Source organism: Coregonus lavaretus (genome assembly GCF_964263955.1).
Source record: "Coregonus lavaretus genome assembly, chromosome: 24".
Taxonomy (NCBI): Eukaryota; Metazoa; Chordata; class Actinopteri; order Salmoniformes; family Salmonidae; genus Coregonus; species Coregonus lavaretus.
In genome coordinates, this window is record NC_140011.1 from 43,979,224 (window position 1) to 43,993,268 (window position 14,045).

General features: G+C 44.1%; 1 protein-coding gene across 1 annotated transcript in view; it reads left to right on the plus strand.

Moving 5' to 3' along the window:
* Positions 1-13,808, plus strand: part of LOC311099899 (glutamate receptor ionotropic, kainate 1-like) — a gene marked incomplete at both ends in the record, with an annotated part of 83,182 nt that extends 69,374 nt beyond the window's left edge. The window contains 6 exons of the mRNA XM_084140618.1: positions 295-386; positions 1,759-1,877; positions 4,293-4,510; positions 6,752-6,977; positions 7,125-7,375; positions 13,674-13,808. Coding sequence (XP_083996744.1) covers positions 295-386; positions 1,759-1,877; positions 4,293-4,510; positions 6,752-6,977; positions 7,125-7,375; positions 13,674-13,808 — 1,041 coding nt within the window. The remainder of the gene's footprint in view (positions 1-294; positions 387-1,758; positions 1,878-4,292; positions 4,511-6,751; positions 6,978-7,124; positions 7,376-13,673) is intronic.
* Positions 13,809-14,045: the final 237 nt, after the last annotated feature.

A 14,045-nucleotide genomic window follows, 5' to 3' on the forward strand; every position in this document is an offset into this window, starting at 1 on the left:
AAATTGTCATTGCTAGGTAAGGGATCAACCCCAAAACCAAAACATTTCAGACCGCAACCTGTCCAACAGCCCAACAGTCCATATTCAACACCGTATGTTCTGTATAGAACATGTTATCTTTATGCACTAGTGGAAATCTGCAGTCTTTAATGATGAAGACACATTGCTTCCATCAAACCTCAGCCTGTGTGATCCAGCGCTCCATCAGATCCTCCAGGAGATAGACCTGTGTGATCCCAGCGCTCCATCAGATCCTCCAGTAGATAGACCTGTGTGATCCCAGCGCTCCATCAGATCCTCCAGGAGATAGACCTGTGTGATCCAGCGCTCCATCAGATCCTCCAGGAGATAGACCTGTGTGATCCAGCGCTCCATCAGATCCTCCAGTAGATAGACCTGTGTGATCCAGCGCTCCATCAGATCCTCCAGTAGATAGACCTGTGTGATCCAGCGCTCCATCAGATCCTCCAGGAGATAGACCTGTGTGATCCCAGCGCTCCATCAGATCCTCCAGGAGATAGACCTGTGTGATCCAGCGCTCCATCAGATCCTCCAGTAGATAGACCTGTGTGATCCAGCGCTCTATCAGATCCTCCAGGAGATAGACCTGTGTGATCCAGCGCTCCATCAGATCCTCCAGTAGATAGACCTGTGTGATCCAGCGCTCCATCAGATCCTCCAGGAGATAGACCTGTGTGATCCAGCGCTCCATCAGATCCTCCAGGAGATAGACCAGGCAGATAGACCAGTGTTTTTAAAATATCTGGGCAGCTGCCAGCAGTTGGCATGGGGCTTTGGCATGGAGAGAGCCCACGGGGAACAAACATTGGTTATGGTTGTTAAAGTGCTTTCCAATTAGATTAGGACTGCAACCCAAATGGCACCCTATTCCCTATATAGTACACACACTACGTTTGAGCAGGGCAGGCAGGGGCTATATAGGGAATGTAGTGCAATTTGGGACGCAGGCTACGTCCGTGTGGCTTCTGACCCCAACAGATGTCCATATGGTCTGGATGTGTGTTGAGGTTGTTGAAAAGAAGAACGAGGCTATTTGATTTCATTTTAAGTTTTGTTAGAAATAATAAACAGTATTGTTAAGAGAATATTTTATTGATCTCAGTTCAGTCTTGATTGTCGTTGATGGTAACTGATGTACAGTATGTCACGATGTGTTGTGTTTTACTCTCTCTCTCCCTCTCTCTCTCTCTTTCTCTCCCTCTCGCCCCCCTCCCTCCCTCCCCTCTCCCCTCCCTCTCCCTCCCCTCTCCCTCTCGCCCCCCCCCTCCCTCTCGCCCTCCCTCCCTCCCCTCTCCCTCCCCTCTCCCTCCCCTCTCCCCTCCCTCCCTCCCCTCTCCCCTCCCTCTCCCTCCCTCCCCTCTCCCTCCCCCTCCCCCTCTCTCCCTCCCCTCTCCCCTCCCTCTCCCCTCCCTCTCCCTCCCTCCCCTCTCCCTCCCCCTTCCCCTCTCGCCCTCTCCCTCCCCTCTCCCCTCCCTCTCGCCCCCCTCCCTCCCCTCTCCCCTCCCCCTCCCTCCCCTCCCTCCCTCCCTCCCCCCCTCCCCTCCCTCCCTCCCCCTCCCCTCTCCCCTCCCTCTCCCCCCCTCCCCTCCCTCCCTCCCCCCTTCTCCTCTCCCTCCCTCCCCTCTCCCCTCCCTCTCCCTCCCTCCCCCCCTCCCCTCCCTCCCTCCCCCCTCCCCTCTCCCCTCCCTCCCCTCCCTCTCCCTCCCTCCCCTCTCCCCTCCCCTCTCCCTCCCCCAGGTTTACTCCCTATGAGTGGTACAACCCTCACCCCTGCAACCCCTCGTCAGAGTTGCTAGAGAATAATTTCACCTTACTCAATAGTTTCTGGTTTGGAGTGGGAGCTCTCATGCAGCAAGGTATTTAGGTTACAGGTCAACGTTAACACCCATCCTAGAGGCTGCTGGGACCGCTGGGTGTATAGATACTGGGTCATGGGGCCACTGGGCTGGTCCTGGCTGGTCCTGTGGTCAGTACTGTGGGCCGGTAAACTCCTATTTCTACAGTAAAGACCCTACTGATATTGTAAACTCTGAACTGAGCCTTAACCTTTTACTAACCTTTAGTAACCTTTTAGTGACCCCCCCCCACACCCCCCCCCCCCACACCCCCGCTCTCAACCAAACAAAACATAACTAAATCAATTAATAATCCAAATATAACTAAATTAATTCATAATCAAATATTACCCTAATCAAAACATAACTAAATCAATTCATAATCAAATATAACTAAATCAATTTATATTAAAAACATTACTAAATCTATTATTAATCAAAACATAACTAAATTAATTCAGAATCAAAGCATAACTAAATCAAAACATAATCAAATATTAGCCATTAAGATGTTTTATTTGTGCTTTTATGTATTGTTTTTCTATTTATTTATCCCAGGGATTACAAATACACTATGCAGAATTTTTGCAACCCTCCATTACAGCCTCCCATTTCATCCCTCAACCCTCCATCACAGCCTCCTGTTTCATCCCTCAACCCTCCATCACAGCCTCCTGTTTCATCCCTCAACCCTCCATCACAGCCTCCTGTTTCATCCCTCAACCCTCCATTACAGCCTCCCATTTCATCCCTCAACCCTCCATCACAGCCTCCTGTTTCATCCCTCAACCCTCCATCACAGCCTCCTGTTTCATCCCTCAACCCTCCATCACAGCCTCCTGTTTCATCCCTCAATCCTCCATCACAGCCTCCTGTTTCATCCCTCAACCCTCCATCACAGCCTCCCGTTTCATCCCTCAACCCAATCCCTTAACCTCAACAAGGCTCTAGCAGGTTTTACAGTATATGCTAGGTGTGTGTGTGTGTGTGTGTGTGTGTGTGTGTGTGTGTGTGTGTGTGTGTGTGTGTGTGTGTGTGTGGGTGGGTGGGTGGGGGTGGGGGGGGGGGGGGTGGGGGTGCATGTCTGCTTCTCTGTGTGTGCATCCGTCCGTGTGCATGTCACCTAGCTCTGTGTACCAGTGTATAGTGTGGAGTTTACGGTGGCCTCTAGCGGTCTGTGGGATGGTGTTTGATAGTACCTCTACCTTGGATACATGGCAGTAAACCCCACCAGACTCTTCTCTGAAATACACTATTCATGTATTTTATTCTGAAAGCTCCATAAAGGGTTAAATGTTTAAAGAAGGGTACAAATGTTCTGGAGACATGATAACCCTCCTGAGGTAATGTTCTGGAGACATTATAATGTTCTGGAGACATGGTAACCCTGAGGTAATGTTCTGGAAACATGGTTACCCTGAGATAATGCTCTGGAGACATGGTTACCCAGAGATAATGTTCTGGAGACATGGTTACCCTCCTGAGGGTAATGTTCTGGAGACATGGTAACCCTGAGGTAATGTTCTGGAGACATGGTTACCCTGAGATAATGTTCTGGAGACATAGTAACCCTTAGGGTAATGTTCTGGAGACATGGTAACCCTGAGGTAATGTTCTGGAGACATGGTTACCCTGAGATAATGTTCTGGATACATAGTAACCCTTAGGGTAATGTTCTGGAGACATGGTAACCCTGAGGTAATGTTCTGGAGACATGGTTACCCTGAGATAATGTTCTGGAGACATGGTAACCCTGAGGGTAATGTTCTGGAGACATGGTAACCCTGAGGTAATGTTCTGGAGACATGGTAACCCTGAGATAATGTTCTGGAGACATAGTAACCCTTAGGGTAATGTTCTGGAGACATGGTAACCCTGAGGTAATGTTCTGGAGACATGGTTACCCTGAGATAATGTTCTGGAGACATAGTAACCCTGAGGGTAATGTTCTGGAGACATGGTTACCCTGAGATAATGTTCTGGAGACATGGTAACCCTGAGGCAGTGTTCTGGAGACATGGTAACCCTGAGGTAATGTTCTGGAGACATGGTTACCTTGAGATAATGTTCTGGAGACATGGTAACCCTGAGGCAATGTTCTGGAGACATGGTAACCCTGAGGTAATGTTCTGGAGACATGTTAACCCTCCTGAGGGTAATGTTCTGGAGACATGGTAACCCTTAGGTAATGTTCTGGAGACATGGTAACCCTCCTGAGGTAATGTTCTTTGTTCGTTTTTTGTTTGTGGTTTGTTGTTGTTGTTGGCCCCTTTTTGTTTTGTTGTGGTCTCTGTCTCTCTCTCTCTCTCTCTCTCTCTCTCTCTCTCTCTCTCTCTCTCTCTCCTTCTCCCCCCCCCCCCTCTCTCTCTCTCTCCCTCTCCTTCCCTCCCTCTGTCCCTATAACCATCTCCCCGACCACCTGCTGTCTCTACCCAGGGTCAGAGCTGATGCCCAAGGCCTACTCCACCCGTATAGTAGGAGGTATCTGGTGGTTCTTCACCCTGATCATCATCTCGTCCTACACGGCCAACCTGGCTGCCTTCCTCACCGTGGAGCGGATGGACGCCCCCATCGACTCAGCTGATGACCTGGCTAAACAGACCCGTATAGAATACGGATCAGTCAGGGACGGGTCTACCATGACCTTCTTCAAGGTAAGTGTGTGTGTGTGTATGTGGAGAGAGAATGGACCCTCTGATAGGCTCTGCTGATGACCTGGCTAAACAGAGCAGGATAGAATACGGCTCAGTCAGGAAGGGGTCTACCATGACCACCTTCAAGGTGAGAAAGAGAGGCTGACATTTTCCCTCGTGTAACTTTTCTTTAACCATTTATGAAGGAACTTAAGTTTAACCAGAGATTTAGTTAGAGTATGATATTCTGTCCACATGAAATGTCGAATGTACAATATCAGAGCACAGAGCAGTGCGTTAGTTCACAGTGTGACCTGTCTACCTTACCTAGTTTACCAATAACCTTTCTGCATCTCTCTCTAGTTTCTTCCTTAACCCAACCCTACTGTGTCCTCTTGTCTTAATACCTCATCTCTCTCTCTAGTTTCTACCTTAAAGGTCCCGCACAGTCACCCAACTACCCAAGTAAAAATAGCATTTTGAATGACCAAAACATCACCCCATAATATTTTTTACGTTACTAAAATGCTCAGAATTGTAGAAATGGTACCTTGTCTCTCATCTCTAACTATCAGTAAGCTGAAAGAACAGACTGAGTGGGCGGGGAGCTTATATTCATGAACTCACCTTGACTGACAGCTCTTTGAAACGTCCTTGTGGTGGTTGCCAGGTAACAAGGTAAACAATGGGCCACATGTCATTCCGAGTCTCAATCCACTTTCTCTGCAAAATGCTCTCATGGTCAACAAAGCTTGATCGTGGACTGTTGGATATCAGACAAACAGGAGCGACACACAATTGCAATTCAGTTCTAATTCTATCTACAGTTCACTGGTACACTTCTTCACCAGAATTAGTAAAGCACGAGTCACCTTAGAAGCTTAGCAATAATGGAATGTACATGAAAACATCATGCAATAAAGTGTGCTGGACTGAATCCAAGTGTTTGACACGGGGGGAGATGGCGGACCAGTAGCTTTATGATCGAACTTGATCTATGTACAAGCTACAGTCATATTTCATACTTTGGTCACCTTACTTTGAACTGGTTTCATCCAGATATCATCAGATTGGAAAGAGCAGGTGTTCTTAATGTTTTGTACACTCGGTATAGCGAGACCCAGAAAACATTGTGCTCAGCCTTGTGTGCGTGCGTTCACGCACATGTACAAGAGGGCTTGTGTGCCTCATTGTACTGTACAGTGTGTGTATGTGTGTGTGTGTTCGTGATGAGTGTGTGTGTGAGTGAGTGTTAGATAACCTGTGAGGTTCCTCCAGCCCTCCACCCCTCCCCCACGGCGGTGCGTTGTGTGGCCCAGCAGGGTTGATCCGGGTGGGGCTTTATCCCTCAGATTGCAGCCTCTGATTACTCCTCCATGGATGGGAGGGAACAGGGCTGTGGAGGGACACAACAAATTGAAACAGCGGGAGATTGAGCACACAGCTGTTCTATTTCCTCTCAATGGGAGACACACACACACACACACACACACACACACAGAGGGATAGACACTGAGGACATACACACACACACAGAGACACAGGACACACAAACACACAGAGATACACAGGACACACACACACACACACACACACAGAGAGATACACAGGACACACACACACACACAGATAGACACACAGGACACACACACACACACACACACACACAGATACACAGGACACACACACACACACAGATACACAGGACACACACACACACACACACACACACAGATACACAGGACACACACACACACACACAGGACACACACACACACACAGATACACAGGACACACACACACAGATACACAGGACACACACACACACACACAGATACACAGGACACACACACACACACACACACAGATACACAGGACACACACACACAGAGGATGACACAGAGGAAACACAGGGGAAGAGAGACACACACAGACGGATTGACACACACAGAGAGGGAAGGACACACACACACAATCAACGGGACCTCAGTCATCCTGGGACTCACAGAGGGAGGGTGTCATTATCAGACACAACAAGCTTGATGTTTATTATCTAAGGATGAACTGAACAGAACAACTAGATGGATCTGTGTCTTCATGTCATTCAATAGTTCTGGCACAAGAACATCCGTGTTTCTTTATCAGGTAACAATGCATGATAATACAGGTTTTATACACATTAGAATTATACACCTATTAGAATATCTTTGTTGTTGTCCATTTATGAGACAATGCCTTGTTGTTGTTGTTGTCGTCCATTAGAAATCCAAGATCTCCACCTATGAGAAGATGTGGGCGTTTATGAGCAGCAGGAAGAACACAGCTCTGGTGAAGAACAACAGAGAGGGGATCACCAGGGTTCTGACCACAGATTACGCCATGTTGATGGAGTCCACCAGCATAGAGTACATCAGTCAGAGGAACTGTAATCTCACGCAGATCGGAGGCCTCATAGACTCCAAGGGCTACGGAGTGGGCACTCCAATAGGTAAGAGTCTTCTTCTTCTTCTTCTTCCATATGTAGAACTTAATAACGTCTGCGTTTGAAGACTGCAACCTTGTGCAGAACGATAGAGGGCCTCATCTCCTCCCCTCAACGTCCTTCTCTCTTCTCCTGTCATCCCCCCCCCCCCAGGCTCCCCCTACAGAGACAAGGTGACCATCGCCATCCTGCAGCTCCAGGAAGAAGGGAAGCTCCACATGATGAAGGAGAAGTGGTGGCGAGGGAACGGTTGTCCTGAGGAGGACAACAAAGAAGCCAGCGCGTTGGGCGTGGAGAACATCGGCGGTATCTTCATCGTCCTGGCCGCCGGACTCGTCCTGTCTGTGTTCGTAGCCATCGGAGAGTTCATCTACAAGGCCAGGAAGAACTCTGACATAGAGGAGGTGAGTGAAGAGAAACTGTTTCTCTGCTGACTGAGTTATGGATATGGAGGAGAGGGGAGCGCCACCAACGGGACTGGTGGGGGGTGAGACTGCAGCATGGAGGGGAGAGGAGAGGAGGTGGAGGAGAGGTGCTTTGGTTCTATAGATATCAGATATATGAACAACTGTTATTGTTGCAGATACGTTTTCTGATGTAAGGAGGAGTGTTGCTTTAACATCAGCCCTGTAAGACACTGGTTTTACAGTATCAACACATATAGTTATTAAGTAATCAATACTTTGTTTTCAGTTTACAAATTTGGCAAACTTAATCTCATATGGCACCCTATTCCCTATATAGTGTAACCTGTGGGCCCTGCTTAACAGTACTGCCCTATAAAGTGCATTCCTGTGTGATTACGTGCTTGGTGTATTTTACCAGGTGCTGTGCTGACCTAGCCATGCTCACTCCTCACATTCACACAAATCAACTCAACATGTAAAACGTGTGGATTTGACCGTATTGCCATGACAATGTGGGAATAGGGGGTTGAAAAGAGAATATTCTCAATAACCCAGCTTCAATAACCCATCATCCATAACCCAGCATCAATAACCCAACCTTGCTCTTTTTAATGAAAAAACAACCCAACTAAGTGACCCAATGCCTGCAACCCAGTAGTTAGGTCAACCAAACAACCCAGCTTTGTTAGAGTGTGGAAATGCACACAGTTACCCGCACACAGTTACCCGCACACCGTTACCCGCACACAGTGGTATATTTCCTATTCTATTTGCCCCGTCATGACATTACAATCTTGATGGGCATTTGGATCTGTATGGATATACAGCCATGATGTTTTTCTTGTTGTTTTTAATCTGTTTCTCTTTCGTTATGTCTGGCTGGCTGTCTTGCTGGCTGGCTGGCTGGCTGTCTGGCTGTCTGTCTTGCTGGCTGGCTGGCTGTCTGTCTGGCTGTCTGTCTGGCTGTCTGGCTGTCTGTCTGTCTGGCTGTCTGGCTGTCTGTCTGGCTGTCTGGCTGTCTGGCTGTCTGGCTGTCTGGCTTGCTGGCTGGCTGTCTGTCTGTCTGTCTGTCTGGCTTGCTGGCTTGCTGTCTGGCTGGCTGTCTGTCTGTCTGTCTGGCTTGCTGTCTGTCTGTCTGGCTTGCTGGCTTGCTGTCTGGCTGTCTGGCTGGCTGTCTGTCTGTCTGGCTTGCTGGCTGGCTGGCTGGCTGGCTGGCTGGCTGTCTGGCTGTCTGTCTGTCTGGCTGTCTGGCTGGCTGTCTGGCTGTCTGTCTGCGTGTCTGCGTGTCTGTTGAGTATTGACACACAAGAAATGTAAGACGTCACTCAAATTTCTCATTTCACTTTGTATAGTGTCTTCATGTCTGATTCTCTTGTGTCCTGTGTATCCCAAACGGCACAATGTTTCCAATATAGAGGCACATTGGGTTCAAAAGTAGTGCACTATATAGGGAATATGGTGCCATTTTGGATACAGGTTTGGTCTGCATGGTTGTATATTTACATACAGTGGGGAAAAAAAGTATTTAGTCAGCCACCAATTGTGCAAGTTCTCCGACTTAAAAAGATGAGAGAGGCCTGTAATTTTCATCATAGGTACACGTCAACTATGACAGACAAATTGAGCATTTTTTTTCCAGAAAATCACATTGTAGGATTTTTAATGAATTTATTTGCAAATTATGGTGGAAAATAATTATTTGGTCAATAACAAAAGTTTCTCAATACTTTGTTATATACCCTTTGTTGGCAATGACACAGGTCAAACGTTTTCTGTAAGTCTTCACAAGGTTTTCACACACTGTTGCTGGTATTTTGGCCCATTCCTCCATGCAGATCTCCTCTAGAGCAGTGATGTTTTGGGTCTGTCGCTGGGCAACACAGACTTTCAACTCCCTCCAAAGATGTTCTATGGCGTTGAGATCTGGAGACTGGCTAGGCCACTCCAGGACCTTGAAATGCTTCTTACGAAGCCACTCCTTCGTTGCCCGGGCGGTGTGTTTGTCATGCTGAAAGACCCAGCCACGTTTCATCTTCAAGGCCCTTGCTGATGGAAGGAGGTTTTCACTCAAAATCTCACGATACATGGCCCCATTCATTCTTTCCTTTACACGGATCAGTCGTCCTGGTCCCTTTGCAGAAAAACAGCCCCAAAGCATGATGTTTCCACCCCCATGCTTCACAGTAGGTATGGTGTTCTTTGGATACAACTCAGCATTCTTTGTCCTCCAAACACGACGAGTTGAGTTTTTACCAAAAAGTTCTATTTTGGTTTCATCTGACCATATGACATTCTCCCAATCCTCTTCTGGATCATCCAAATGCACTCTAGCAAACTTCAGACGGGCCTGGACATGTACTGGCTTAAGCAGGGGGACACGTCTTGCACTGCAGGATTTGAGTCCCTGGCGGCGTAGTGTTTTACTGATGGTAGGCTTTGTTACTTTGGTCCCAGCTCTCTGCAGGTCATTCACTAGGTCCCCCCGTGTGGTTCTGGGATTTTTGCTCACCGTTCTTGTGATCATTTTGACCCCACAGGGTGAGATCTTGCGTGGAGCCCCAGATCGAGGGAGATTATCAGTGGTCTTGTATGTCTTCCATTTCCTAATAATTGCTCCCACAGTTGATTTCTTCAAACCAAGCTGCTTACCTATTGCAGATTCAGTCTTCCGAGCCTGGTGCAGGTCTACAATTTTGTTTCTGGTGTCCTTTGACAGCTCTTTGGTCTTGGCCATAGTGGAGTTTGGAGTGTGACTGTTTGAGGTTGTGGACAGGTGTCTTTTATACTGATAACAAGTTCAAACAGGTGCCATTAATACAGGTAACGAGTGGAGGACAGAGGAGCCTCTTAAAGAAGAAGTTACAGGTCTGTGAGAGCCAGAAATCTTGCTTGTTTGTAGGTGACCAAATACTTATTTTCCACCATAATTTGCAAATAAATTCATTTTCATTCATACAATGTGATTTTCTGGATTTTTTTTCTCATTTTGTCTGTCATAGTTGACGTGTACCTATGATGAAAATTACAGGCCTCTCTCATCTTTTTAAGTGGGAGAACTTGCACAATTGGTGGCTGACTAAATACTTTTTTTCCCCACTGTATAACTATAATTGGTTGTATATTTACATAGAACTATAATTGGTTGTATATTTACATAGAACTAGAATTGGTAGTATATTTACCTATAACTATAATTGGTTGTATATTTACATAGAACTATAATTGGTAGGATATTTACATAGAACTATAATTGGTAGTATATTTACATAGAACTATAATTGGTTGTATATTTACATAGAACTATAATTGGTAGTATATTTACACAACACTATAATTGGTAGTATATTTACACAACGCTGTAATTGGTAGTATATTTACACAACACTATAATTGGTAGTATATTTACACAACACTATAATTGGTAGTATATTTACACAACGCTGTAATTGGTAGTATATTTACACAACGCTGTAATTGGTAGTATATTTACACAACGCTGTAATTGGTAGTATATTTACACAACACTGTAATTGGTAGTATATTTACACAACACTGTAATTGGTAGTATATTTACACAACGCTGTAATTGGTAGTATATTTACACAACGCTGTAATTGGTAGTATATTTACACAACGCTGTAATTGGTAGTATATTTACACAACACTGTAATTGGTAGTATATTTACACAACACTGTAATTGGTAGTATATTTACACAACACTGTAATTGGTAGTATATTTACACAACGCTGTAATTGGTAGTATATTTACACAACGCTGTAATTGGTAGTATATTTACACAACACTGTAATTGGTAGTATATTTACACAACACTGTAATTGGTAGTATATTTACACAACACTGTAATTGGTAGTATATTTACACAACGCTGTAATTGGTAGTATATTTACACAACGCTGTAATTGGTAGTATATTTACACAACACTGTAATTGGTAGTATATTTACACAACGCTGTAATTGGTAGTATATTTACACAACACTGTAATTGGTAGTATATTTACACAACACTGTAATTGGTAGTATATTTACACAACACTGTAATTGGTAGTATATTTACACAACGCTGTAATTGGTAGTATATTTACACAACACTGTAATTGGTAGTATATTTACACAACACTGTAATTGGTAGTATATTTACACAACGCTGTAATTGGTAGTATATTTACACAACACTGTAATTGGTAGTATATTTACACAACGCTGTAATTGGTAGTATATTTACACAACACTGTAATTGGTAGTATATTTACACAACACTGTAATTGGTAGTATATTTACACAACGCTGTAATTGGTAGTATATTTACACAACGCTGTAATTGGTAGTATATTTACACAACACTGTAATTGGTAGTATATTTACACAACACTGTAATTGGTAGTATATTTACACAACGCTGTAATTGGTAGTATATTTACACAACGCTGTAATTGGTAGTATATTTACACAACACTGTAATTGGTAGTATATTTACACAACACTGTAATTGGTAGTATATTTACACAACGCTGTAATTGGTAGTATATTTACACAACGCTGTAATTGGTAGTATATTTACACAACGCTGTAATTGGTAGTATATTTACACAACGCTGTAATTGGTAGTATATTTACACAACGCTGTAATTGGTAGTATATTTACACAACGCTGTAATTGGTAGTATATTTACACAACGCTGTAATTGGTAGTATATTTACACAACGCTGTAATTGGTAGTATATTTACACAACGCTGTAATTGGTAGTATATTTACACAACGCTGTAATTGGTAGTATATTTACACAACGCTGTAATTGGTAGTATATTTACACAACGCTGTAATTGGTAGTATATTTACACAACGCTGTAATTGGTAGTATATTTACACAACGCTGTAATTGGTAGTATATTTACACAACGCTGTAATTGGTAGTATATTTACACAACGCTGTAATTGGTAGTATATTTACACAACGCTGTAATTGGTAGTATATTTACACAACGCTGTAATTGCAGAACAGCCTTCATTTATTTAGTTTTGTTATATTTATTTATTTGCACACAAGGGAAAAAAACATAATGTGATTGATGAGAGTTTAAAAAGCAAGTGAAACGCCTATGATTGTCTAATTTAGTGAAACGCCTATGATTGTCTAATTTAGTGAAACGCCTATGATTGTCTAATTTAGTGAAACGCCTATGATTGTCTAATTTAGTGAAACGCCTATGATTGTCTAATTTAGTGAAACGCCTATGATTGTCTAATTTAGTGAAACGCCTATGATTGTCTAATTTAGTGAAACGCCTATGATTGTCTAATTTAGTGAAACGCCTATGATTGTCTAATTTAGTGAAACGCCTATGATTGTCTAATTTAGTGAAACGCCTATGATTGTCTAATTTAGTGAAACGCCTATGATTGTCTAATTTAGTGAAACGCCTATGATTGTCTAATTTAGTGAAACGCCTATGATTGTCTAATTTAGTGAAACGCCTATGATTGTCTAATTTAGTGAAACGCCTATGATTGTCTAATTTAGTGAAACGCCTATGATTGTCTAATTTAGTGAAACGCCTATGATTGTCTAATTTAGTGAAACGCCTATGATTGTCTAATTTAGTGAAACGCCTATGATTGTCTAATTTAGTGAAACGCCTATGATTGTCTAATTTAGTGAAACGCCTATGATTGTCTAATTTAGTGAAACGCCTATGATTGTCTAATTTAGTGAAACGCCTATGATTGTCTAATTTAGTGAAACGCCTATGATTGTCTAATTTAGTGAAACGCCTATGATTGTCTAATTTAGTGAAACGCCTATGATTGTCTAATTTAGTGAAACGCCTATGATTGTCTAATTTAGTGAAACGCCTATGATTGTCTAATTTAGTGAAACGCCTATGATTGTCTAATTTAGTGAAACGCCTATGATTGTCTAATTTAGTGAAACGCCTATGATTGTCTAATTTAGTGAAACGCCTATGATTGTCTAATTTAGTGAAACGCCTATGATTGTCTAATTTAGTGAAACGCCTATGATTGTCTAATTTAGTGAAACGCCTATGATTGTCTAATTTAGTGAAACGCCTATGATTGTCTAATTTAGTGAAACGCCTATGATTGTCTAATTTAGTGAAACGCCTATGATTGTCTAATTTAGTGAAATGATTGTCTAATTTAGTGAAATGATTGTCTAATGTTCTAATTTCTGCTTTTTGTTGTTTCTGTTTTTTTCCCATCTCTATTTCCACCATGCCTGCCTGCCGTGCGCCCCACAAATAACCCATCAGGCCTTTTGTTTCTTCTACGGGGTTCAGTCCCGTCAGTTCCAGCGCCGCGACAGTGCCTCCTCCTCCACTGCCACCTCTCTGTCCACTGACCTGGAGAGTGGTCGGCTGCTGGGGGATGACGTTGATATAGAGTAGCCCCCCCCACCACCCCCTGCCCCGGCTAGCCTCCGCCACACACACGCTAGACGTTTAGGTTTGTAACACACATCCGTCCCACTGTCTGTCTGTTTGTGACCTACGACCCGTAGTCAAGTGTTGGTTTCATAGTTCTCCTGTTTGAGTATTCCTTTCCGTCTACGCACCCCCCCCCCCCCCCCTTCCTATAATGTTCAACCTCTAGTAACCTCTGTCCTCTGACCTCGGGTAGTCTCT